General features: G+C 42.9%; 1 protein-coding gene across 1 annotated transcript in view; it reads left to right on the top strand.

Moving 5' to 3' along the window:
* The window catches only part of LOC143296065 (circularly permutated Ras protein 1-like), a 52,685-nt gene that overhangs the window by 8,577 nt on the left and 19,108 nt on the right, over positions 1-25,000 (top strand). Inside the window, 10 exon segments of the mRNA XM_076607818.1 lie at positions 1-102; positions 2,838-3,066; positions 7,071-7,440; positions 8,451-8,529; positions 8,532-8,646; positions 8,948-9,032; positions 10,858-11,073; positions 15,091-15,286; positions 21,816-22,061; positions 24,866-24,982. The exon segment at positions 1-102 is cut by the window's left edge and continues 81 nt beyond it. Coding sequence (XP_076463933.1) covers positions 1-102; positions 2,838-3,066; positions 7,071-7,440; positions 8,451-8,529; positions 8,532-8,646; positions 8,948-9,032; positions 10,858-11,073; positions 15,091-15,286; positions 21,816-22,061; positions 24,866-24,982 — 1,755 coding nt within the window.

Below are 25,000 nucleotides of genomic sequence, written 5' to 3'. Positions count from 1 at the left end.
GGTGTGCCATTCTTTGAAACGTCGGCCAAGACAGGGGACAAGGTGACCCAGGTGTTCCACGGCCTGCTGCGAACCATCCCCAGAACGGGAACTGACTACAAGGTGAGGGGAACGGGGAACTGACTACAAGGTGAGGGGAATGGGGAACTGACTACAAGGTGAGGGGAATGGGGAACTGACTACAAGGTGAGGTGAATGGGGAACCGACTACGGGGAACCGACTACAAGGTGATGGGGAACGGGGAACTGACCACAAGGTGAGGGGAATGGGGAACTGACTACAAGGTGAGGGGAACGGGGAACTGACTACAAGGTGAGGGGAACGGGGAACTGACTACAAGGTGAGGGGAATGGTGAGGGGAACGGGGAACTGACTACAAGGTGAGGGGAACGGTGAGGGGAACGGGGAACCGACTACAAGGTGAGGGAATGGGGAACCGACTACAAGGTGAGGGAATGGGGAACCGACTACAAGGTGAGAACGGGGAACTGACTACAAGGTGAGGGAATGGGGAACCGACTACAAGGTGAGAACGGGGAACTGACTACAAGGTGAGGGGAATGGGGAACTGACTACAAGGTGAGGGGAACGGGGAACTGACTACAAGGTGAGGGGAATGGGGAACTGACTACAAGGTGAGGGGAACGGGGAACCGACTACAAGGTGAGGGGAACGGGGAACCGACTACAAGGTGAGGGGAACGGGGAACTGACTACAAGGTGAGGGGATGGGGAACTGACTACAAGGTGAGGGGAACGGGGAACTGACTACGGGGAACTGACTACAAGGTGAGGGGAATGGGGAACTGGATGAGGATGTCAAACCACACAGTGCTTTCTGGGTTGCTGTGTACATGTTCATATCAGTCACGGTCACTGACTGTGGAAAGGTGCTATGTAACTATAAGTGTTCATATCAGTCACGCTCACTGACTGTGGAAAGGTGCTATGTAACTATAAGTGTTCATATCAGTCATGGTCACTGACTGTGGAAAGGTGCTATGCAACTATAAGTGTTCATATCAGTCACGGTCACTGACTGTGGATAGGTGCTATGTAACTATAAACGTTCATATCAGTCACGCTCACTGACTGTGGAAAGGTGCTATGTAACTATAAGTGTTCATATCAGTCACAGTCACTGACTGTGGAAAGGTGCTATGTAACTATAAGTGTTCATATCAGTCACGGTCACAGACTGTGGAAAGGTGCTATGTAACTATAAGTGTTCATATCAGTCACAGTCACTGACTGTGGAAAGGTGCTATGTAACTATAAGCGTTCATATCAGTCACGGTCACTGACTGTGGAAAGGTGCTATGTAACTATAAGTGTTCATATCAGTCACGGTCACCGACTGTGGAAAGGTGCTTTGTAACTATAAGTGTTCATATCAGTCACGGTCACTGACTGTGGAAAGGTGCTATGTAACTATAAGCGTTCATATCAGTCACGCTCACTGACTGTGGAAAGGTGCTATGGAACTATAAGCATTCATATCAGTCACGGTCACTGACTGGAAAGGTGCTATGTAACTATAAGTGTTCATATCAGTCATGGTCACCGACTGTGGAAAGGTGCTATGTAACTATAAGCGTTCATATCAGTCATGGTCACCGACTGTGGAAAGGTGCTATGGAACTATAAGTGTTCATATCAGTCACAGTCACCAACTGTGGAAAGGTGCTATGTAACTATAAGTGTTCATATCAGTCACGGTCACTGACTGTGGAAAGGTGCTATGTAACTATAAGCGTTCATATCAGTCACGGTCACTGACTGTGGAAAGGTGCTATGGAACTATAAGCATTCATATCAGTCACGGTCACTGACTGGAAAGGTGCTATGTAACTATAAGTGTTCATATCAGTCATGGTCACCGACTGTGGAAAGGTGCTATGTAACTATAAGCGTTCATATCAGTCATGGTCACCGACTGTGGAAAGGTGCTATGTAACTATAAGTGTTCATATCAGTCACGGTCACTGACTGTGGAAAGGTGCTATGTAACTATAAGTGTTCATATCAGTCACGGTCACTGACTGTGGAAAGGTGCTATGTAACTATAAGTGTTCATATCAGTCACGGTCACTGACTGTGGAAAGGTGCTATGTAACTATAAGTATCCATACCAATTATAGTCACTGACCGAGGATAGGCACTATGTGGAGTGATGGCTTAGAGATAACGCGTCCACCCAGGAAGCGAGAGAATCTGAGCACACTGTTTCGAGTCACGGCACTGTCGCCAGTATTTGCTCTCCCTCCACTAAACCTTGAGTGGTGGTCTGGACGCTAGTCATTCAGATGAGATGATAAACTGAGGTCCTGTGTGCAGATGCACTTAGCGCATGTAAAAGAACCCACGGCAACAAAATGGTTGTCCCTGGCAAAATTCTGTAGAAAAATCCACTTTGATAGGAAACCAAATTTTTGAAAAAACTGCATACAGGAAAAAATTTTTTAAATGGGTGGCGCTCTCAGTGTAGCGACGCAGTCTCCCATGGGAGAGCAGCCCAAATTTCACACAGAGAAATCTGTTGTGACAAAATCTGTTGTGTCAGTCTATCTGTCTCTCTGTCTGTCTCTCTTTTTTTTTCTTTGTATCTGTTTTATCTATCTCAATATCTGTCTGTCTCCGTATTTGTCTATCTATCTATATCTGTCTGTCTGTCTATCTATCTGTATAGAAAGCCAGCTAGATAGGTCAAATTAGGTTTGTAGATAGACAGACAGACAGACAGACAGATAGATAGATAGATAGATAGATAGATACCAAGTCATAGAAAAGGACATGCTGGTCAAGCTAAGAGGTGCAGTGTGTGTGTGTGGTGTCAGATTGTGATGCTGGGCAGTGGGGGTGTGGGCAAGTCCTCCGTCACGCTGCGCTTCACTCAGAACACCTTCCTTGAAGCCTATGACCCCACCATCGAAGACACCTACCGCAAGATGATCCGGGTGACGGGCCAGCCCAAGGGAGACAGGCGCAGCAAACAGAAGGCCAGAACTGCCTCTGGCAAGGGGGGGATTTTGGCCTCGCTGGGAGCACGTCGGAAGATGAACAGAGGTACGGGCGGTGTTTTACCTTACCTACTCTGCATCGCATGTCAGCTGGAAAACAGTGCTGACTGTCTGCCTGTCTGTCTGTCTGTCTGTCTTTGTTTCAAGATTTTATTTTACTTTTTCAAGATGTTGATTCAACTGTGATGCCTGTCGGGGCAAGGAGAATTTAAGATGTTGATTCATGTGTGATCCCTGTCGGGGCAAGGAGAATTTAAGATGTTGATTCATGTGTGATCCCTGTCGGGGCAAGGAGAATTTAAGATGTTGATTCATGTGTGATGCCTGTCGGGGCAAGGAGAATTTAAGATGTTTATACCCCTGTGATCCCTGTCGGGGCAAGGAGAATTTAAGATGTTGACTCATGTGTGATCCCTGTCGGGGCAAGGAGAATTTAAGATGTTGATTCATGTGTGATCCCTGTCGGGGCAAGGAGAATTTAAGATGTTGATTCATGTGTGATCCCTGTCGGGGCAAGGAGAATTTAAGATGTTGATTCATGTCTGATCCCTGTCGGGGCAAGGAGAATTTAAGATGTTGATTCATGTGTGATCCCTGTCGGGGCAAGGAGAATTTAAGATGTTGATTCATGTGTGATCCCTGTCGGGGCAAGGAGAATTTAAGATGTTGATTCATGTGTGATCCCTGTCGGGGCAAGGAGAATTTAAGATGTTGATTCATGTGTGATCCCTGTCGGGGCAAGGAGAATTTAAGATGTTGATTCATGTGTGATCCCTGTCGGGGCAAGGAGAATTTAAGATGTTGATTCATGTGTGATCCCTGTCGGGGCAAGGAGAATTTAAGATGTTGATTCATGTCTGATCCCTGTCGGGGCAAGGAGAATTTAAGATGTTGATTCATGTGTGATCCCTGTTGGGGCAAGGAGAATTTAAGATGTTGATTCATGTGTGATCCCTGTCGGGGCAAGGAGAATTTAAGATGTTGATTCATGTGTGATCCCTGTCGGGGCAAGGAGAATTTAAGATGTTGACTCATGTGTGATCCCTGTCGGGGCAAGGAGAATTTAAGATGTTGATTCATGTGTGATCCCTGTTGGGGCAAGGAGAATTTAAGATGTTGATTCATGTGTGATCCCTGTCGGGGCAAGGAGAATTTAAGATGTTGATTCATGTGTGATCCCTGTCGGGGCAAGGAGAATTTAAGATGTTGATTCATGTGTGATCCCTGTCGGGGCAAGGAGAATTTAAGATGTTGATTCATGTGTGATCCCTGTCGGGGCAAGGAGAATTTAAGATGTTGATTCATGTGTGATCCCTGTCGGGGCAAGGAGAATTTAAGTTTCAGTTTCTTTAGGATGTGTCACTGCATTCAGAGAGATCCATAGACATCTGCTAGACAGATGCCTGACCATTAGCATATCCCAAATGCACTGGGCAGACCTTTAGTGCATGCATATATAACATATATGTGGAGTGATGGCCTAGAGGTAACGTGTCCACCTAGGAAGCAAGAGAATCTGAGTGCACTGGTTCGAATCACGGCTGAGTTGCCAATTTTCTCCCCCTTCACTAGACCTTGAGTGGTGGTGTGGATGCTAATCATTCAGATGAGATGATAAACCGAGGTCCGGTGTGCAGTATACATGTAGCGCATGTAAAAGAACCCACGGCAACAAAATGGTTGTCCCTGGCAAAATTCAGTAGAAAAATCCACTTCGACAGGAAAAACAAATAAAACTGCACGCAGCAACAAATACAAAAAAATGGGTGGCGCTCTCAGTGTAGCAAGGTGCTCTCCCTGGGGAGAATTTCACACAGAGAAATCTGTCATGACAAAAAAGAGAAATACAAATAATTGTGTGTCTGTCAGAGTGGATTTCTTTTACAAAATTTTCACACAGAGAAATCTGTTGTGACAAAAAATAGACAGTTACTAGTTGCCTGTGGAAAACAAGTGACAGAAAAACAGATTTAGGACGTTCGTATCTGTAGGGTAACAGTCTTCTATGAATATCAGAAAAATTGAATAAACCCCATGATATAGTGAAATTCATCACCAACATTATTTATGTCACATTTCTCTAAGTGTGGTATTCTCATTGATTTCCATTCACCCTCCTCACTCTGTGTCTCTCTATTGTTGATCTAAGTCTGTGTGTGTGTGTGTCTGTGTCTGTGTCTGTGTGTAGGTGTGCGCATGTATGTGTGTATATGTCTGTATGTGTGTCTTTCTGTCTGTCTGTGAATAAGTAACCGAAAGAGACAGAGGAGAGGAGAAGAAGGTTGGAGAGAAAGAGTCGGGGGCTAGCAATATAAAACGATTACGTCAGACAAAGCGGTGACTGCCCTGAACACGAAACAGAAGTGTGTGTGTGTGTGTGTGTGTGTGTGTGTGTGACTGTCTCAGTCACTTCTGGCTATATGTGTATGAATGGTTGTAGGTATGTGAGTGTCCTAAGTTCCTGTATTTGAATCCAGTAAAGTGTTCATCTTCAGAATCCAACTCACATTTCACCATTCTGTCTTCCCTTTCTTTTTTCTTTCAGTCACACACAACAAGTTCAAGTTTCAAGTTTTGATTATCCTTTCACTCCTATTGGAGTATGGAGGATTACTGCAAAATAATGTTTTCATGCCCAGAACAAACATTTCCAAATACACAACAATGTCACATAAAAGTTGAGAAATTACAAATGTCTTTTAACTCTAAAAGTGTAGCTAGGCAACATTTGCAAATCTAATGATCTTACTTACAGATAAAATGACTTTTTTGCCTCCTTTGAGCATATTACAAAAATTAAAAACTGATTTTGGAGACAAATATTTTATAGGAACATGTCTTTTTTGTAACTGATCATAATTGGGACATTCCATCATAAACTGAAACTTGTCCCCAATCACAGACATGTTACAAACCTTACAAAGCCGTAACTCTCGTGGTATGCCTTTGTGTCTCCCTGTTTCTATTTCCAGCTTATGATTACTGCTTCGAAATCTGAAGAAGCTGATAACGTAATTATCAGGCATTTGACATATATATTTTTCTCTACCAAATCCACTTTTGAAATTTCAGTAAAACAAACATTTACTACTCGCCTCTAGAGCATGTCTCCATAGATTTTGAAGACTATCTCTCAAAGCAATGTTGACATTCTTGCAGAAAGATTCCCTCGCTATGACACGCAACATTTTACCATTCACGCCTTCATGGACAAGTTTTTGCCAAAACCCACTTCTCCAAACTGAATCAAAGGCTTTTTTAAGAATCAACTAAAGCACAATAAAGTTTCTTCTTTTTCATGGAGAAAATATCAATTAGTGATTTCAAAACAAACATTTGATCTAATGTAGAATGGGACTGTCTAAATCCTGTTTGGGCCCCTGAAAGTATATTGTTTACATTGATATAATCAGTCAGTAGCATTTAACACTGTAGTGAATGGTTTTCCAACAAAGTTGAGCAAAGTTATTCCCCTATAATTATCACAGTCAAGTGTATCACCTTTGCCTTTATACAAAGGCAATATCAATCCAGATACCCATTTTTCTGGTACACCACCTTGGTCCAGTACCTTGTTACATAATTTACAATATGTTTCTGTCAGCAAAGGAAGGCTGTTCATGATATATTCATTACGAATCATGTCTTCACCGGCACTTTTGCCTTTCTTCTGTCTTTTGATGGCTGAAGTAATTTCATCTTCAGTAATACGTGCATTTAAAATATCATCATTATCCTCTAAATTGATGATATGCATTGTCGTTGTACTGTCAGTATGTTCATTATCATTAACATTCACACACACACACACACACACACACACACACACACACACACACACACACACACAGACACACTCACACACACACACTCACACACACACACTCACACACACACTCACACTTACACACACACTTACACACACACACACACGCATACACACACACACTACTTGTTGATCCCACCCACAAACGAGCAGAGAAACATCACGCACCCCCACCCCACCCCCGCCCCCCCAACCCTCTCCCTTAACCATCCACCCTGTTCCAGACCGCCCGGCGTCAGCCTCTTACGCAGCACCTCCTGCTCCCTCCAAGAAGAAAGGTCTGCTCTCCTCTCTCCGCCGCGTCTTCAGCGCACGCAGAAGAAGCCGACATGCCACCCCCTCCACAAACGTGGCTGAGTGGGACTGCGATGAGGATAATGAGGATAATGAGGATGAGGAGGGAGGGAGCGTGAGGACGCGGGTGGCCAAGCAGCACAAGACGGACGGCAACGTGGTTCTGGTGCTGGTGGGGAAGCTGGGGGAGGACCCCAACCTTCTGACCGGCGATCCCATGCAGTGTGGCCGCTGCCAGGCCGTGCTCAGTGCCACCTCCAGGCTGACCGCTGGGCCAGGCGGCACCAAGACCTGGGACTGGTCAGTCCTTCTGTCTGCCTGTCTGTCTGTCAGTTAGTCTATCCGTCTGTCTGTCTGTCCGTCTCTCCGTCTGTCAGTCAGTTTGTCAGTCCATCCGTCTGTCTGTCTGTCCATCTGTCAGTCAGTCTGTCAGTCAGTGTGTCAGTCAGTCAGTCTGTCTGTCTGTCTTTTAGTCACAGTCGCATTTTCCAAGGGGACAAAATCCACAGTTCTGGTGAAAAGTGAACTCACTTGCTGCCTCACTCATTACATGATGTATCACGTTGACATTTTCCCAGGAAGAAAAAAAAGAAATCCACTGTTCTCCTGAAAGGGGAACAACTGTGTTAAGAGCCAAGGCTCAGTCTTTGCCCTGTCAGTTCATGTTCTTTGCTTGTTTACGGACCTATCGGCCATTGGTGTGGTGTCTTTGAAACTTAACATTTTCTTTCCTGAATGTCTTGCTTTGACCTTGTGGTTGATGTGTACACAGCAATCATGGAAGGTGTCCAGTTTTGTGGTTGATGTGTACACAGCAATCATGGAAGGGTGTCCAGATTTTTTATTCTTTCTTTCTTTCTTTTTTTTTTCTTTGTTTGACTTGAATCCCAAAATGTCATATTTTTCTTACTTGAATGTTTTCCTCTTACCTGATGATTTACGTGTACAGAGCAAGCAAGAAAAGGCATTGTGGTTGTTCATCAGTTGTTGCATCACTCATTGATCTGTTGATGAGCATTTTGAATGCACCTGAAGAAAATGTTCTGTTTTAATGGTCTGCATGGAAACGAGTTGAAGTCCAAAATGCAACCACTTGATCATTTTTTCCTGTTTTAAATGTCTGATGCATATAATGATGACTTTGGAGAAAACTAAGTTGAATTGAGTTGAATTCCAAAAGGTAATCACTTGATGATTATTCCTGTATTAGATGACTGAAGAATACAGAAATGTCTTTCCTTCACATTTGAATTGAAGTGAGTTGAATCCCAAAAGGCAACCAGTGGATCATGTTTTCTGGCTGCCCACAGTGAGTTCTGCCACTTCCTCAACACTGACCTTGACATGGAGGAGGACGAGATTCCACAGGGTGACTGTTTTGACTTCATGCTGCAGAGGATGCTGGGAAGGCAAGCAAAGACCCCAAGGTGACGGCTGGCTACGTGGTGTATTGCATCGACGTCAGCGGCTCCATGGACGCTTGCTGCCAGGTGCCTGACTTCCAGGGTCAGTTTCACTTTCAGTTTCAGTTTCAGACCAATTACTCAGCTATAGCTGTAATGTAAAGTACCATGTTATTGTAGCTGTAAAGTGCCATTTGATTGTAGCTGTAAAGTATCATGTTATTATAGCTGTAATGTAAAGTACCATGCTATTGCAGCTGTAATGTAAAGCACCATGTAATTGGAACTGTATAATGTAAAGTACCATGTCGTTGGAACTGTAATGTAAAGTGCCATGAAATTGGAACTGTAGCACAAATTGCCATGTAACTGGAACTGCAGTGTGAAGCACCATGTGGTTGCAGCGGCGTGGCGTGTGGAGCGGACTCGGGGACAGAGTGCGGCAGACAGGGTGTCCAGACTGCACTGCATCAAGGAGGCCGTGCAGAGGTGAGACGGGGCTGGGCGTGCCTGTGTCTCTCATACTGACACACACATTTCATGGGACATGACTGACCTGTCATACTGACACACACACATTTCATGGGACATGACTGACCTGTCATACTGACACACACACATTTCATGGGACATGACTGACCTGTCATACTGACACACACCTTTCATGGGACATGACTGACCTGTCATACTGACACACACATTTCATGGGACATGACTGAACTGTCATACTGACACACACACATTTCATGGGATATGACTGACCTGTCATACTGACACACACATTTCATGGGACATGACTGACCTGTCATACTGACACACACCTTTCATGGGACATGACTGACCTGTCATACTGACACACACATTTCATGGGACATGACTGACCTGTCATACTGACACACACACATTTCATGGGACATGACTGACCTGTCATACTGACACACACACATTTCATGGGACATGACTGACCTGTCATACTGACACACACACATTTCATGGGACATGACTGACCTGTCATACTGACACACACACACATTTCATGGGACATGACTGACCTGTCATACTCACACACACACACACACACACACACACACACACACACACACACACACACATTTCATGTGACATGACTGACCTGTCATACTGACACACACACATTTCATGGGACATGACTGAACTGTCATACTGACACACACACACACACACACACACACACACACACATTTCATGGGACATAACTGACCTGTCATACTGACACACACACACATTTCATGGGACATGACTGACCTGTCATACTGACACACACACACACACACACACACACACACACACACACACACACACACACACACACATTTCATGGGACATAACTGACCTGTCATACTGACACATACACATTTCATGGAACATGACTGATGTGTCATACTGACACACACATTTCATGGGACATGACTGACCTGTCATACTGACACACACATTTCATGGGACATGACTGAACTGTCATACTGACACACACACATTTCATGGGATATGACTGACCTGTCATACTCACACACACACACACACACACACACACACACATTTCATGGGACATAACTGACCTGTCATACTGACACATACACATTTCATGGAACATGACTGATGTGTCATACTGACACACACATTTCATGGGACATGACTGAACTGTCATACTGACACACACACATTTCATGGGATATGACTGACCTGTCATACTGACACACACATTTCATGGGACATGACTGACCTGTCATACTGACACACACATTTCATGGGACAGGACAGACCTGTCATACTGACACACACATTTCATGGGACAGGACTGACCTGTCATACTGACACACACATTTCATGGGACAGGACTGACCTGTCATACTGACACACACATTTCATGGGACAGGACTGACCTGTCATACTGACACACACATTTCATGGGACATGACTGACCTGTCATACTGACACACACATTTCATGGGACAGGACAGACCTGTCATACTGACACACACACATTTCATGGGACAGGACTGACCTGTCATACTGACACACACACATTTCATGGGACAGGACAGACCTGTCATACTGACACACACACACACACACACATTTCATGGGACAGGACTGACCTGTCATACTGACACACACACACACACACACATTTCATGGGACAGGACAGACCTGTCATACTGACACACACACACACACACACATTTCATGGGACAGGACTGACCTGTCATACTGACACACACACATTTCATGGGACAGGACTGACCTGTCATACTGACACACACACCTGTTGCAGACAGGTGGAGCAGCTGCATGAGGACCAGCCCCATAAGAAGACAATGGTGGTGGAGTTCAGCTGCAACGTTGATGTGGTGGGGGGAGGGGAGGTGGCCAGACCCGGCATCACCACATCCTTCAAGGACCTCAGCGCCCGAACCTTTGAGCAGCTCGTGCAGCAAGGCCAAGACCTGGCCACCCAGTATCAGCTGAAACCACTGGAGGAGTCATTTGTGTGCGTATTGGATGCTGTGTTGCTTGTGTGCGTATTGGATGCTGTGTTGTGTTGTTTGTGTATGTATTGCATGCTGTGTTATTTGTGGAGGTATTGGATGCTGTGTTGCTTGTGTGCGTATTGGATGCTGTGTTGTGTTGTTTGTGTATGTATTGCATGCTGTGTTATTTGTGTAGGTATTGGATGCTGTGTTGTTTGTGTAGGTATTGGATGCTGTGTTGTGTTGTTTGTGTAGGTATTGGATGCTGTGTTGTATGTGGAGGTATTGGATGCTGTGTTGTTTGTGTAGGTATTGGATGCTGTGTTGTGTTGTTTGTGTAGGTATTGGATGCTGTGTTGTTTGTGTAGGTATTGGATGCTGTGTTGTTTGTGTAGGTATTGGATGCTGTGTTGTTTGTGTAGGTATTGGATGTTGTGTTGTTTGTGTAGGTATTGGATGCTGTGTTGTGTTGTTTGTTTGTGTAGGTATTGCATGCTGTGTTGTTTGTGTAGGTATTGGATGCTGTGTTGTTTGTGTAGGTATTGGATGCTGTGTTGTGTTGTTTGTGTAAGTATTGCATGCTGTGTTATTTGTGTAGGTATTGGATGCTGTGTTGTGTTGTGTAGGTATTGCATGCTGTGTTATTTGTGGAGGTATTGGATGCTGTGTTGTTTGTGTAGGTATTGGATGCTGTGTTGTTTGTGTAGGTATTGGATGTTGTGTTGTTTGTGTAGGTATTGGATGCTGTGTTGTGTTGTTTGTGTAGGTATTGGATGCTGTGTTGTTTGTGTAGGTATTGGATGTTGTGTTGTTTGTGTAGGTATTGGATGCTGTGTTGTGTTGTTTGTGTAGGTATTGGATGCTGTGTTGTGTTGTTTGTGTAGGTATTGGATGCTGTGTTGTTTGTGTAGGTATTGGATGCTGTGTTGTTTGTGGAGGTATTGGATGCTGTGTTGTGTTGTGTAGGTATTGCATGCTGTGTTATTTGTGTAGGTATTGGATGCTGTGTTGTGTTGTTTGTGTGGGTATTGGATGCTGTGTTGTTTGTGTAGGCATTGGATGCTGTGTTGTGTTGTTTGTGTAGGTATTGGATGCTGTGTTGTGTTGTTTGTGTAGGTATTGGATGCTGTGTTGTGTTGTTTGTGTAGGTATTGGATGCTGTGTTGTTTGTGTAGGTATTGGATGCTGTGTTGTTTGTGTAGGTATTGGATGTTGTGTTGTTTGTGTAGGTATTGGATGTTGTGTTGTTTGTGTAGGTATTGGATGCTGTGTTGTGTTGTTTGTTTGTGTAGGTATTGCATGCTGTGTTGTTTGTGTAGGTATTGGATGTTGTGTTGTTTGTGTAGGTATTGGATGCTGTGTTGTGTTGTTTGTGTAAGTATTGCATGCTGTGTTATTTGTGTAGGTATTGGATGCTGTGTTGTGTTGTTTGTGTAGGTATTGGATGCTGTGTTATTTGTGTAGGTATTGGATGCTGTGTTGTTTGTGTAGGTATTGGATGCTGTGTTGTTTGTGTAGGTATTGGATGTTGTGTTGTTTGTGTAGGTATTGGATGCTGTGTTGTGTTGTTTGTGTAGGTATTGGATGCTGTGTTGTTTGTGTAGGTATTGGATGCTGTGTTGTTTGTGTAGGTATTGGATGCTGTGTTGTGTTGTTTGTGTAGGTATTGGATGCTGTGTTGTGTTGTTTGTGTAGGTATTGGATGCTGTGTTGTTTGTGTAGGTATTGGATGCTGTGTTGTGTTGTTTGTGTAGGTATTGGATGCTGTGTTGTTTGTGGAGGTATTGGATGCTGTGTTGTTTGTGTAGGTATTGCATGCTGTGTTGTTTGTGTAGGTATTGGATGCTGTGTTGTGTTGTTTGTGTAGGTATTGGATGCTGTGTTGTTTGTGTAGGTATTGGATGTTGTGTTGTTTGTGTAGGTATTGGATGCTGTGTTGTGTTGTTTGTGTAGGTATTGCATGCTGTGTTGTTTGTGTAGGTATTGGATGCTGTGTTGTTTGTGTAGGTATTGGATGCTGTGTTATTTGTGTAGGTATTGGATGTTGTGTTGTTTGTGTAGGTATTGGATGCTGTGTTGTTTGTGTAGGTATTGGATGCTGTGTTGTTTGTGTAGGTATTGGATGCTGTGTTGTTTTGTAGGTATTGGATGCTGTGTTGTTTTGTAGGTATTGGATGCTGTGTTGTTTTGTAGGTATTGCATGCTGTGTTGTTTGTGTAGGTATTGGATGTTGTGTTGTTTGTGTAGGTATTGGATGTTGTGTTGTTTGTGTAGGTATTGGATGCTGTGTTGTGTTGTTTGTGTAGGTATTGCATGCTGTGTTGTTTGTGTAGGTATTGGATGTTGTGTTGTTTGTGTAGGTATTGGATGCTGTGTTGTGTTGTTTGTGTAGGTATTGGATGCTGTGTTGTTTGTGTAGGTATTGGATGCTGTGTTGTGTTGTTTGTGTAGGTATTGGATGCTGTGTTGTTTGTGTAGGTATTGGATGCTGTGTTGTGTTGTTTGTGTAGGTATTGGATGCTGTGTTATTTGTGTAGGTATTGGATGCTGTGTTGTTTGTGTAGGTATTGGATGCTGTGTTGTTTGTGTAGGTATTGGATGCTGTGTTGTGTTGTTTGTGTAGGTATTGCATGCTGTGTTGTTTGTGTAGGTATTGGATGCTGTGTTGTTTGTGTAGGTATTGGATGCTGTGTTGTTTTGTAGGTATTGGATGCTGTGTTGCATTGTTTGTGTTTGTATTATATGATGTTTTATGTTGTATGTGTATATATTTGTTGTTGTATTATTCTTGTGCATATATTATATTGTGCTGTGCGTGTATGTATTTGATGTTTTGTTGTGTTTTTTTGTGTATGTATTTGATGTTTTGTTGTGTTTTTTTGTGTATGCATTTGATGTTTTAGGTGTATGTATTTGATGTTGTGTTGTTTGTGTACATATTTGATGTTCTCTTGTGTTGTTTGTGTACGTATTTGATGTTATGTTATGTTGTTTGTGTGTGTATTTGTTATTGTGTTTTTTGTGTATATATTTGACATTGTGTTCTTTGTTTATGCATTTGACATTGTGCTGTTTGTGTGTACATTTGACATTGTGTTGTTTGTGTGCGCATATAACGTTATGTTGTTTGTGTATGTATTTGACATTGTGTTCTTTATGTATACATTTGACATTGTGTTTGCATATACATTTGACCTTGTGTTGTTTGTGTATGTATTTGACATTGTGTTATTTGTGTATATATTTTACATTGTGTTGTTTGTGTAGGTACTGGACATTGTGTTGTTCGTGTATGTGGTTGATGTTGTGTTGTGTCACCTGTGTAGATATTTGACAGTGTGTTTTGTAGTTTGTATATGTAGTTGATGTTGTGTTGCTTATGTATGAAGTTTGATAGTATGTTGTGTTGTTTTGTGTATGTAGTTGATGTTGTGTTGCTTATGTATGAAGTTTGATAGTATGCTGTGTTGTTTTGCGTATGTTGTTGATGTTGTGTTGCTTATGTATGAAGTTTGATAGCATGCTGTGTTGTTTTGCGTATGTAGTTGATGTTGCGTTGTGCTGTTTGCAAAGGACAGTGTTTATGGCGCTGTGATCATAGCGCTATATGAAGCTGAAGCCTTCCTGAATCCACCTGAATCAATATCAGTGATATTATGTGTGTGTTTGTGTGTGTATGTATGTGTGTGTGTTGAATGTGTGTGTGTGGGTATATGTGTTTGATGTGCGTGTGTGTGCATGCATGCATGCATGCGTGTGTGTGCGTATGTGTGTGTGTGTGTGGTGCGTACATGTATGCATGTGTGTGTGTGTGCATGTGGGTGCATATATGTGTGTGTGTGTGGTGCGTGCATGTGTGTGTGTGTGTGTGTGCATGCATGAATGCGTGTGTGTGTATGTGAATGCATGTGATTGTGCGCTTGCATGTGTGTATGTGTGTGTGTGCGCATGCATGCACGTGTATGTGTGCGTGTGCACGTGCATGCATGTTGTGTGTGTGTGCGTGTGCGTGTGCGCATTCATGTATGTGCGTGCAGCCAGCTGATCGAGGCGGTGAGCCGGATGGTGACCAGGGGCAGCACGGGGCTGGGTCCGGCGCTGTCCATCTGTCTGGGGTTCTTGGGCCAGGTGCCCAACTCAGAGATCGTCCTCTGCACGGACGGAGCCCCCAACATGGGCGTGGGCTCATTGAATGGGTCAGGGCCACAACAAGGGGAGCAGTTCTACAAAATGGTCAGTGTACATTGATGTTGATAGTCAATGTACTGTCATCAGTGTGTGTTTGTCATTGTGAGGTCCTGTTGTGAATGACTTTTTATTATTTTTTTTTTATGTACGCTTATAGTGTACTTCATCAAGTTACTGCACCTTATACATATTATTATTAGTAGTAGTAGTTCTTTTTTATGTATTTATCTATTATTTATTTACCCTTTTTTATCTTTTTTTTTCTTTTTTTTTTCTCAAAGCCTGACTAAGCGCGTTGGGTTACACTGCTGGTCAGGCATCTGCTTGGCAGATGTGGTGTAGTGTATATGGCGCCTCCTTGAGCTACTGAAACTGAAACTGAAACTGTGAATGACTGTCATCAGTGGGTGTTTGTCATTGTGAGGTTCTGTTGTGAATGACTTATCAGTGGGTGTTTGTCATTGTGAGGTTCTGTTGTGAATGACTGTCATCAGTGGGTGTTTGTCATTGTGAGGTTCTGTTGTGAATGACTTATCAGTGGGTGTTTGTCATTGTGAGGTTCTGTTGTGAATGACTGTCATCAGTGGGGTGTTTGTCATTGTGAGGTTCTGTTGTGAATGACTGTCATCAGTGGGTGTTTGTCATTGTGAGGTTCTGTTGTGAATGACTGTCATCAGTGGGTGATGTCATTGTGAGGTTCTGTTGTGAATGACTGTCATCAGTGGGGTGTTTGTCATAGTGAAGTCCTGTTGTGAATGACTTATCAATGGGTGATGTCATTGTGAGGTTCTGTTGTGAATGACTTATCAATGGGTGATGTCATTGTGAGGTTCTGTTGTGAATGACTGTCATCAGTGGGTGATGTCATTGTGAGGTTCTGTTGTGAATGACTGTCATCAGTGGGTGTTTGTCATTATGAGGTTCTGTTGTGAATGACTGTCATCAGTGGGTGTTTGTCATTGTGAGGTCCTGTTGTGAATGACTGTCATCAGTGGGTGTTTGTCATTGTGAGGTTCTGTTGTGAATGACTGTCATCAGTGGGGTGTTTGTCATTGTGAGGTTCTGTTGTGAATGACTGTCATCAGTGGGTGTTTGTCATTGTGAGGTTCTGTTGTGAATGACTGTCATCAGTGGGGTGTTTGTCATTGTGAGGTTCTGTTGTGAATGACTGTCATCAGTGGGTGTTTGTCATTGTGAGGTTCTGTTGTGAATGACTTCATCAGTGGGTGTTTGTCATTGTGAGGTCTGTTGTGAATGACTTATCAGTGGGTGTTGTCATTGTGAGGTTCTGTTGTGAATGACTGTCATCAGTGGGTGTTTGTCATTGTGAGGTTCTGTTGTGAATGACTGTCATCAGTGGGTGTTTGTCATTGTGAGGTTCTGTTGTGAATGACTTATCAGTGGGTGTTTGTCATTGTGAGGTCCTGTTGTGAATGACTGTCATCAGTGGGTGTTTGTCATTGTGAGGTTCTGTTGTGAATGACTGTCATCAGTGGGTGTTTGTCATTGTGAGGTTCTGTTGTGAATGACTGTCATCAGTGGGTGTTTGTCATTGTGAGGTTCTGTTGTGAATGACTGTCATCAGTGGGTGTTTGTCATTGTGAGGTTCTGTTGTGAATGACTGTCATCAGTGGGGTGTTTGTCATTGTGAGGTTCTGTTGTGAATGACTTATCAGTGGGTGTTTGTCATTGTGAGGTTCTGTTGTGAATGACTTATCAGTGGGTGTTTGTCATTGTGAGGTTCTGTTGTGAATGACTTATCAGTGGGTGTTTGTCATTGTGAGGTCCTGTTGTGAATGACTGTCATCAGTGGGTGTTTGTCATTGTGAGGTCCTGTTGTGAATGACTGTCATCAGTGGGGTGTTTGTCATTGTGAGGTCCTGTTGTGAATGACTGTCATCAGTGGGGTGTTTGTCATTGTGAGGTTCTGTTGTGAATGACTGTCATCAGTGGGTGTTTGTCATTGTGAGGTTCTGTTGTGAATGACTTATCAGTGGGTGTTTGTCATTGTGAGGTCCTGTTGTGAATGACTGTCATCAGTGGGGTGTTTGTCATTGTGAGGTCCTGTTGTGAATGACTGTCATCAGTGGGGTGTTTGTCATTGTGAGGTCCTGTTGTGAATGACTGTCATCAGTGGGGTGTTTGTCATTGTGAGGTCCTGTTGTGAATGACTGTCATCAGTGGGTGTTTGTCATTGTGAGGTTCTGTTGTGAATGACTGTCATCAGTGGGTGATGTCATTGTGAGGTTCTGTTGTGAATGACTTATCAATGGGTGATGTCATTGTGAGGTTCTGTTGTGAATGACTGTCATCAGTGGGTGTTTGTCATTGTGAGGTTCTGTTGTGAATGACTTATCAGTGGGTGTTTGTCATTGTGAGGTTCTGTTGTGAATGACTGTCATCAGTGGGTGTTTGTCATTGTGAGGTTCTGTTGTGAATGACTGTCATCAGTGGGTGTTTGTCATTGTGAGGTTCTGTTGTGAATGACTTATCAGTGGGTGTTTGTCATTGTGAGGTTCTGTTGTGAATGACTGTCATCAGTGGGTGTTTGTCATTGTGAGGTCCTGTTGTGAATGACTGTCATCAGTGGGTGATGTCATTGTGAGGTTCTGTTGTGAATGACTTATCAGTGGGTGTTTGTCATTGTGAGGTTCTGTTGTGAATGACTGTCATCAGTGGGTGTTTGTCATTGTGAGGTTCTGTTGTGAATGACTTATCAGTGGGTGTTTGTCATTGTGAGGTTCTGTTGTGAATGACTGTCATCAGTGGGTGTTTGTCATTGTGAGGTCCTGTTGTGAATGACTGTCATCAGTGGGTGTTTGTCATTGTGAGGTCCTGTTGTGAATGACTGTCATCAGTGGGTGATGTCATTGTGAGGTTCTGTTGTGAATGACTGTCATCAGTGGGGTGTTTGTCATTGTGAGGTCCTGTTGTGAATGACTGTCATCAGTGGGTGTTTGTCATTGTGAGGTTCTGTTGTGAATGACTTATCAGTGGGTGTTTGTCATTGTGAGGTTCTGTTGTGAATGACTGTCATCAGTGGGTGTTTGTCATTGTGAGGTTCTGTTGTGAATGACTTATCAGTGGGTGTTTGTCATTGTGAGGTTCTGTTGTGAATGACTGTCATCAGTGGGTGTTTGTCATTGTGAGGTTCTGTTGTGAATGACTGTCATCAGTGGGTGTTTGTCATTGTGAGGTTCTGTTGTGAATGACTGTCATCAGTGGGTGATGTCATTGTGAGGTTCTGTTGTGAATGACTGTCATCAGTGGGTGTTTGTCATTGTGAGGTTCTGTTGTGAATGACTGTCATCAGTGGGTGTTTGTCATTGTGAGGTTCTGTTGTGAATGACTTATCAGTGGGTGATGTCATTGTGAGGTTCTGTTGTGAATGACTTATCAGTGGGTGTTTGTCATTGTGAGGTCCTGTTGTGAATGACTGTCATCAGTGGGTGATTGTCATTGTGAGGTTCTGTTGTGAATGACTGTCATCAGTGGGTGTTTGTCATTGTGAGGTTCTGTTGTGAATGACTGTCATCAGTGGGTGTTTGTCATTGTGAGGTTCTGTTGTGAATGACTTCATCAGTGGGTTATGTCATTGTGAGGTTCTGTTGTGAATGACTTATCAATGGGTGATGTCATTGTGAGGTTCTGTTGTGAATGACGTATCAGTGGGTGTTTGTCATTGTGAGGTTCTGTTGTGAATGACTGTCATCAGTGGGTGATGTCATTGTGAGGTTCTGTTGTGAATGACTGTCATCAGTGGGTGTTTGTCATTGTGAGGTTCTGTTGTGAATGACTGTCATCAGTGGGTGATGTCATTGTGAGGTTCTGTTGTGAATGACTTATCAGTGGGTGATTGTCATTGTGAGGTTCTGTTGTGAATGACTGTCATCAGTGGGTGATGTCATTGTGAGGTTCTGTTGTGAATGACTTATCAGTGGGTGTTTGTCATTGTGAGGTTCTGTTGTGAATGACTGTCATCAGTGGGTGATGTCATTGTGAGGTCCTGTTGTGAATGACTGTCATCAGTGGGTGATGTCATTGTGAGGTCCTGTTGTGAATGACTGTCATCAGTGGGGTGTTTGTCATTGTGAGGTTCTGTTGTGAATGACTTATCAGTGGGTGATGTCATTGTGAGGTTCTGTTGTGAATGACTGTCATCAGTGGGTGATGTCATTGTGAGGTTCTGTTGTGAATGACTTATCAGTGGGTGATGTCATTGTGAGGTTCTGTTGTGAATGACTGTCATCAGTGGGTGATGTCATTGTGAGGTTCTGTTGTGAATGACTTATCAGTGGGTGTTTGTCATTGTGAGGTTCTGTTGTGAATGACTGTCATCAGTGGGTGATGTCATTGTGAGGTTCTGTTGTGAATGACTGTCATCAGTGGGTGATGTCATTGTGAGGTCCTGTTGTGAATGACTTATCAGTGGGTGTTTGTCATTGTGAGGTTCTGTTGTGAATGACTGTCATCAGTGGGTGATGTCATTGTGAGGTTCTGTTGTGAATGACTGTCATCAGTGGGTGTTTGTCATTGTGAGGTTCTGTTGTGAATGACTGTCATCAGTGGGTGTTTGTCATTGTGAGGTTCTGTTGTGAATGACTTATCAATGGGTGATGTCATTGTGAGGTTCTGTTGTGAATGACTTATCAATGGGTGATGTCATTGTGAGGTTCTGTTGTGAATGACTTATCAGTGGGTGTTTGTCATTGTGAGGTTCTGTTGTGAATGACTTATCAGTGGGTGTTTGTCATTGTGAGGTTCTGTTGTGAATGACTTATCAGTGGGTGTTTGTCATTGTGAGGTTCTGTTGTGAATGACTGTCATCAGTGGGGTGTTTGTCATTGTGAGGTTCTGTTGTGAATGACTGTCATCAGTGGGGTGTTTGTCATTGTGAGGTTCTGTTGTGAATGACTGTCATCAGTGGGTGTTTGTCATTGTGAGGTTCTGTTGTGAATGACTTATCAGTGGGTGATGTCATTGTGAGGTTCTGTTGTGAATGACTGTCATCAGTGGGTGATGTCATTGTGAGGTTCTGTTGTGAATGACTGTCATCAGTGGGGTGTTTGTCATTGTGAGGTTCTGTTGTGAATGACTGTCATCAGTGGGTGTTTGTCATTGTGAGGTTCTGTTGTGAATGACTTATCAGTGGGTGTTTGTCATTGTGAGGTTCTGTTGTGAATGACTGTCATCAGTGGGTGATGTCATTGTGAGGTTCTGTTGTGAATGACTGTCATCAGTGGGTGATGTCATTGTGAGGTTCTGTTGTGAATGACTGTCATCAGTGGGGTGTTTGTCATTGTGAGGTTCTGTTGTGAATGACTGTCATCAGTGGGTGATGTCATTGTGAGGTTCTGTTGTGAATGACTGTCATCAGTGGGTGTTTGTCATTGTGAGGTTCTGTTGTGAATGACTGTCATCAGTGGGTGATGTCATTGTGAGGTTCTGTTGTGAATGACTGTCATCAGTGGGTGATGTCATTGTGAGGTTCTGTTGTGAATGACTGTCATCAGTGGGTGTTTGTCATTGTGAGGTTCTGTTGTGAATGACTTATCAGTGGGTGTTTGTCATTGTGAGGTTCTGTTGTGAATGACTGTCATCAGTGGGTGATGTCATTGTGAGGTTCTGTTGTGAATGACTTATCAGTGGGTGATGTCATTGTGAGGTTCTGTTGTGAATGACTTATCAGTGGGTGTTTGTCATTGTGAGGTTCTGTTGTGAATGACTGTCATCAGTGGGTGATGTCATTGTGAGGTTCTGTTGTGAATGACTTATCAATGGGTGATGTCATTGTGAGGTTCTGTTGTGAATGACTGTCATCAGTGGGTGTTTGTCATTGTGAGGTTCTGTTGTGAATGACTGTCATCAGTGGGTGTTTGTCATTGTGAGGTCCTGTTGTGAATGACTGTCATCAGTGGGTGTTTGTCATTGTGAGGTTCCACGTTGACTTGGCCTTTGAGCATTCTGTGCCCATGGTGTTTTCATCCTGTGCATTGTTGGTGTAGCATACACCACACATGAAGTTCTCTTCTTGAGATACGGTATTCTGTGTCTGTACCTGTATCTGTATCTGTGTCCTCTTGAGACTAACAATACACCAGCGTTGAGACTAACAATACATCAGCGTTGAGACTAACAATATACCAGCATTACATCAGCTTTGAGACTAACAATACATCAGCGTTGAGACTAACAATACATCAGTGTTGAGACTAACAATATACCAGCGTTACATCAGCGTTGAGACTAACAATACATCAGCGTTGAGACTAACAATATACCAGCGTTACATCAGCGTTGAGACTAACAATACATCAGCATTGAGACTAACAATACACTAGTGTTGAGACTAACAATACATCAGCGTTGAGACTAACAATACACTAGTGTTGAGACTAACAATACATCAGCGTTGAGACTAACAATACACTAGTGTTGAGACTAACAATACATCAGCGTTGAGACTAACAATACACTAGTGTTGAGACTAACAATACACCAGCGTTAAGACTAACAATACACTAGTGTTGAGACTAACAATACACCAGCGTTAAGACCTGATTGTCGGTGACAGGCCGGGGACTACGCCAAGCGACAGAGGACGGTGGTGAACCTGCTGGCGGTGGAGGGGGAGAGGGTGGGGCTGCCCCAGGTGCAGAAGGTGGCGGAGCGGAGTGGGGGCACGGTCAACATCCTCAACCCCCTGGAGATGGTGCGGCAGCTGCGGCAGATCATGCAGAACCCCCTGGTGGCCACCTCCGTCACCGTCATCATCTTCCTCCACCCGGACTTCGTCTTTGACGAGCCGGGCTATCCCAATGTGAGCTGCCTTCCAGCTTTCAGTGATGAGGATAGCAATGACAGTGATTAATTGCGTGATATGGATACCTGTAGAGAGCCCATTGCGCTGGCACTTAGTGGTTCAGCCGTGAGGGCTAGGTGGCCTTGATAATGGTGATAATGATTAACTGACTGATAAGGACACCTGTACAGTGCTATATCACATAGTAATAATGATAATTGAATGATATACATCCCTGTATAGTGCTATATCACATAGTTATAATGATTAATTGAATGATATACATCCCTGGATTAATAGTATGATAATTGAATGATATTCATCTCTGTATAGTGATATAATGATAATGAATTGAATGATATACATCTCTGTATAGTGCTATATCACATAGTAATACTGATTAATTGAATGATATACATCTCTGTATAGTGCTATATCACATAGTAATAATGATAATTGAATGATATACATCTCTGTATAGTGCTATATCACATAGTAATACTGATTAATTGAATGATATACATCCCTGTATAGTGCTATATCACATAGTAATACTGATTAATTGAATGATATGGATCCCTGTATAGTGCTATATCACATAGTAATACTGATTAATTGAATGATATACATCTCTGTATAGTGCTATATCACATAGTAATACTGATTAATTGAATGATATACATCTCTGTATAGTGCTATATCACATAGTTATAATGATTAATTGAATGATATACATCCCTGTATAGTGCTATATCACATAGTTATAATGATTAATTGAATGATATACATCTCTGTATAGTGCTATATCACATAGTAATACTGATTAATTGAATGATATACATCCCTGTATAGTGCTATATCACATAGTTATACTGATTAATTGAATGATATACATCTCTGTATAGTGCTATATCACATAGTAATAATGATAATTGAATGATATACATCCCTGTATAGTGCTATATCACATAGTAATAATGATAATTCAATGATATACATCCCTGTATAGTGCTATATCACATAGTAATAATGATAATTCAATGATATACATCCCTGTATAGTGCTATATCACATAGTAATACTGATTAACTGAATGATATACATCCCTGTATAGTGCTATATCACATAGTTATAATGATTAACTGAATGATATAGATCCCTGTATAGTGCTATATCACATAGTTATAATGATTAATTGAATGATATACATCCCTGTATAGTGCTATATCACATAGTTATAATGATTAACTGAATGATATACATCCCTGTATAGTGCTATATCACATAGTAATAATGATTAACTGAATGATATACATCCCTATATAGTGCCTGTTGCACTGGCACTTAGTGGTACAGCCTTAGGGACTAGCTGGCCTTTAGGGACCCTCCCAACAGCAACTGTCCTAAAACCCTCTTGGCTGGGAGAGTGGGGATGTAACTTGAGCAAGACATTCTCCACTATGATCAAATTCTAGCCCAGATATCTAGTCAGGATAGCGGTTACCTCCTCTGCTGTTCTGATGGTCATAGCTTGACACAAGTGACTATCATATACACATTCCTTGGTCAGAGACCAAGTGCTTCCTAAACACAGAGTCATGTACATTACAGGCTGCCTACCTGGGTAGAGCCAACTGACAGCTGCTTTTTAGGTGCTCATCATTGGTTTCCTGTGTCATTCAGTTAGGCTTCAGTCATGCACATACCCACAGACACACACAAAATACACACTCACAATGATACCTTCTTCTTCTTCTTCTTCTTCTTCTTCTGCGTTCACTCGTATGCACACGAGTGGGCTTTTACGTGTATGACCGTTTTTACCACACCATGTAGGCAGCCATACTCCATTTTCGGGGGTGTGCATGCTGGGTATGTTCTTGTTTCCATAACCCACCGAACGCTGACATGGATTACAGGATCTTTAACGTGCGTATTTGATCTTCTGCTTGCATATACACACAAAGGGGGTTCAGGCACTAGCAGGCCTGCACGTATGTTGACCTGGGAGATTGTAAAAATCTCCACCCTTTACCCACCAGGCGCCATCACCATGATTCGAACCTGGGACCCTCAGATTGACAGCCCAATGCTTTAACCACTCGGCTAATTCGCCCGTCTACAATGATAACAATAGTAATAATAAAGATAAAGATATTGATAATATTCATTATCTTTGGGCAGGTCAACAATGAAACATGTATATATATGATAGTCAGTCGTGTCCGACTATGACCATCAGAACAGCAGAGGAGGCAACTGCTGTTCCGACTATTTGGGCTAGAATTTGATTATAGTGGAGAGTGTCTTGCCCAAGTTACATCCCCACTCTCTCGGCCAAGAGGGTTTTAGGACAGTTGGCATTGGGATGGTTCCCAAAGGCCAACCAGCCCACAAGGCTGCAGCGCTAAGAGCCAGTGCAATTTTGCCACCTAGTTTGAGAGTCATAGTCCTTCACAAAAGACTAAGCTGTAAATGATTTCCCATTGACTGGAGAAACCATTGATAATACAGCTCTCACTTTGCTGTTGGCCCAAATGTAAACTGATGTCAATCTGTGATATAAGCCGAGTGTTGGGCCGTGTAAACAAATAGTTTATCCATTTTCATGTATACAGAAAGCTGTATATCTGAACATTGTAGTTTGTTTATCCTTTTTCATATTTACCAAATTTTCAGCCCTGATACGACCCTGTGGGATTGGATGGCTGTGCTTACAGCTAAGCAACAAAAGATGACGAAATTTACAGAATGTTGAATACCTCTGCACTTGTAATGTGCTGACACTGATCGTAATGTGCTTAACCTGATCCTGCTCACAGAACACAAACCGCATGTGCAAAGAGCTGGGCAACATTCTGAAGGAGGATAACCTCACTTTCCGTTTTAAACCGAAACACGCCAACCAGCCCCCCACTGTGGACACAGTCCCCTTCCAGGTATGTGTCGATGACAGT

Source organism: Babylonia areolata, chromosome 21, assembly GCF_041734735.1.
Source record: "Babylonia areolata isolate BAREFJ2019XMU chromosome 21, ASM4173473v1, whole genome shotgun sequence".
Lineage (NCBI taxonomy): Eukaryota > Metazoa > Mollusca > Gastropoda > Neogastropoda > Buccinidae > Babylonia > Babylonia areolata.
This window is presented reverse-complemented; position numbering and strand designations above follow the sequence as displayed.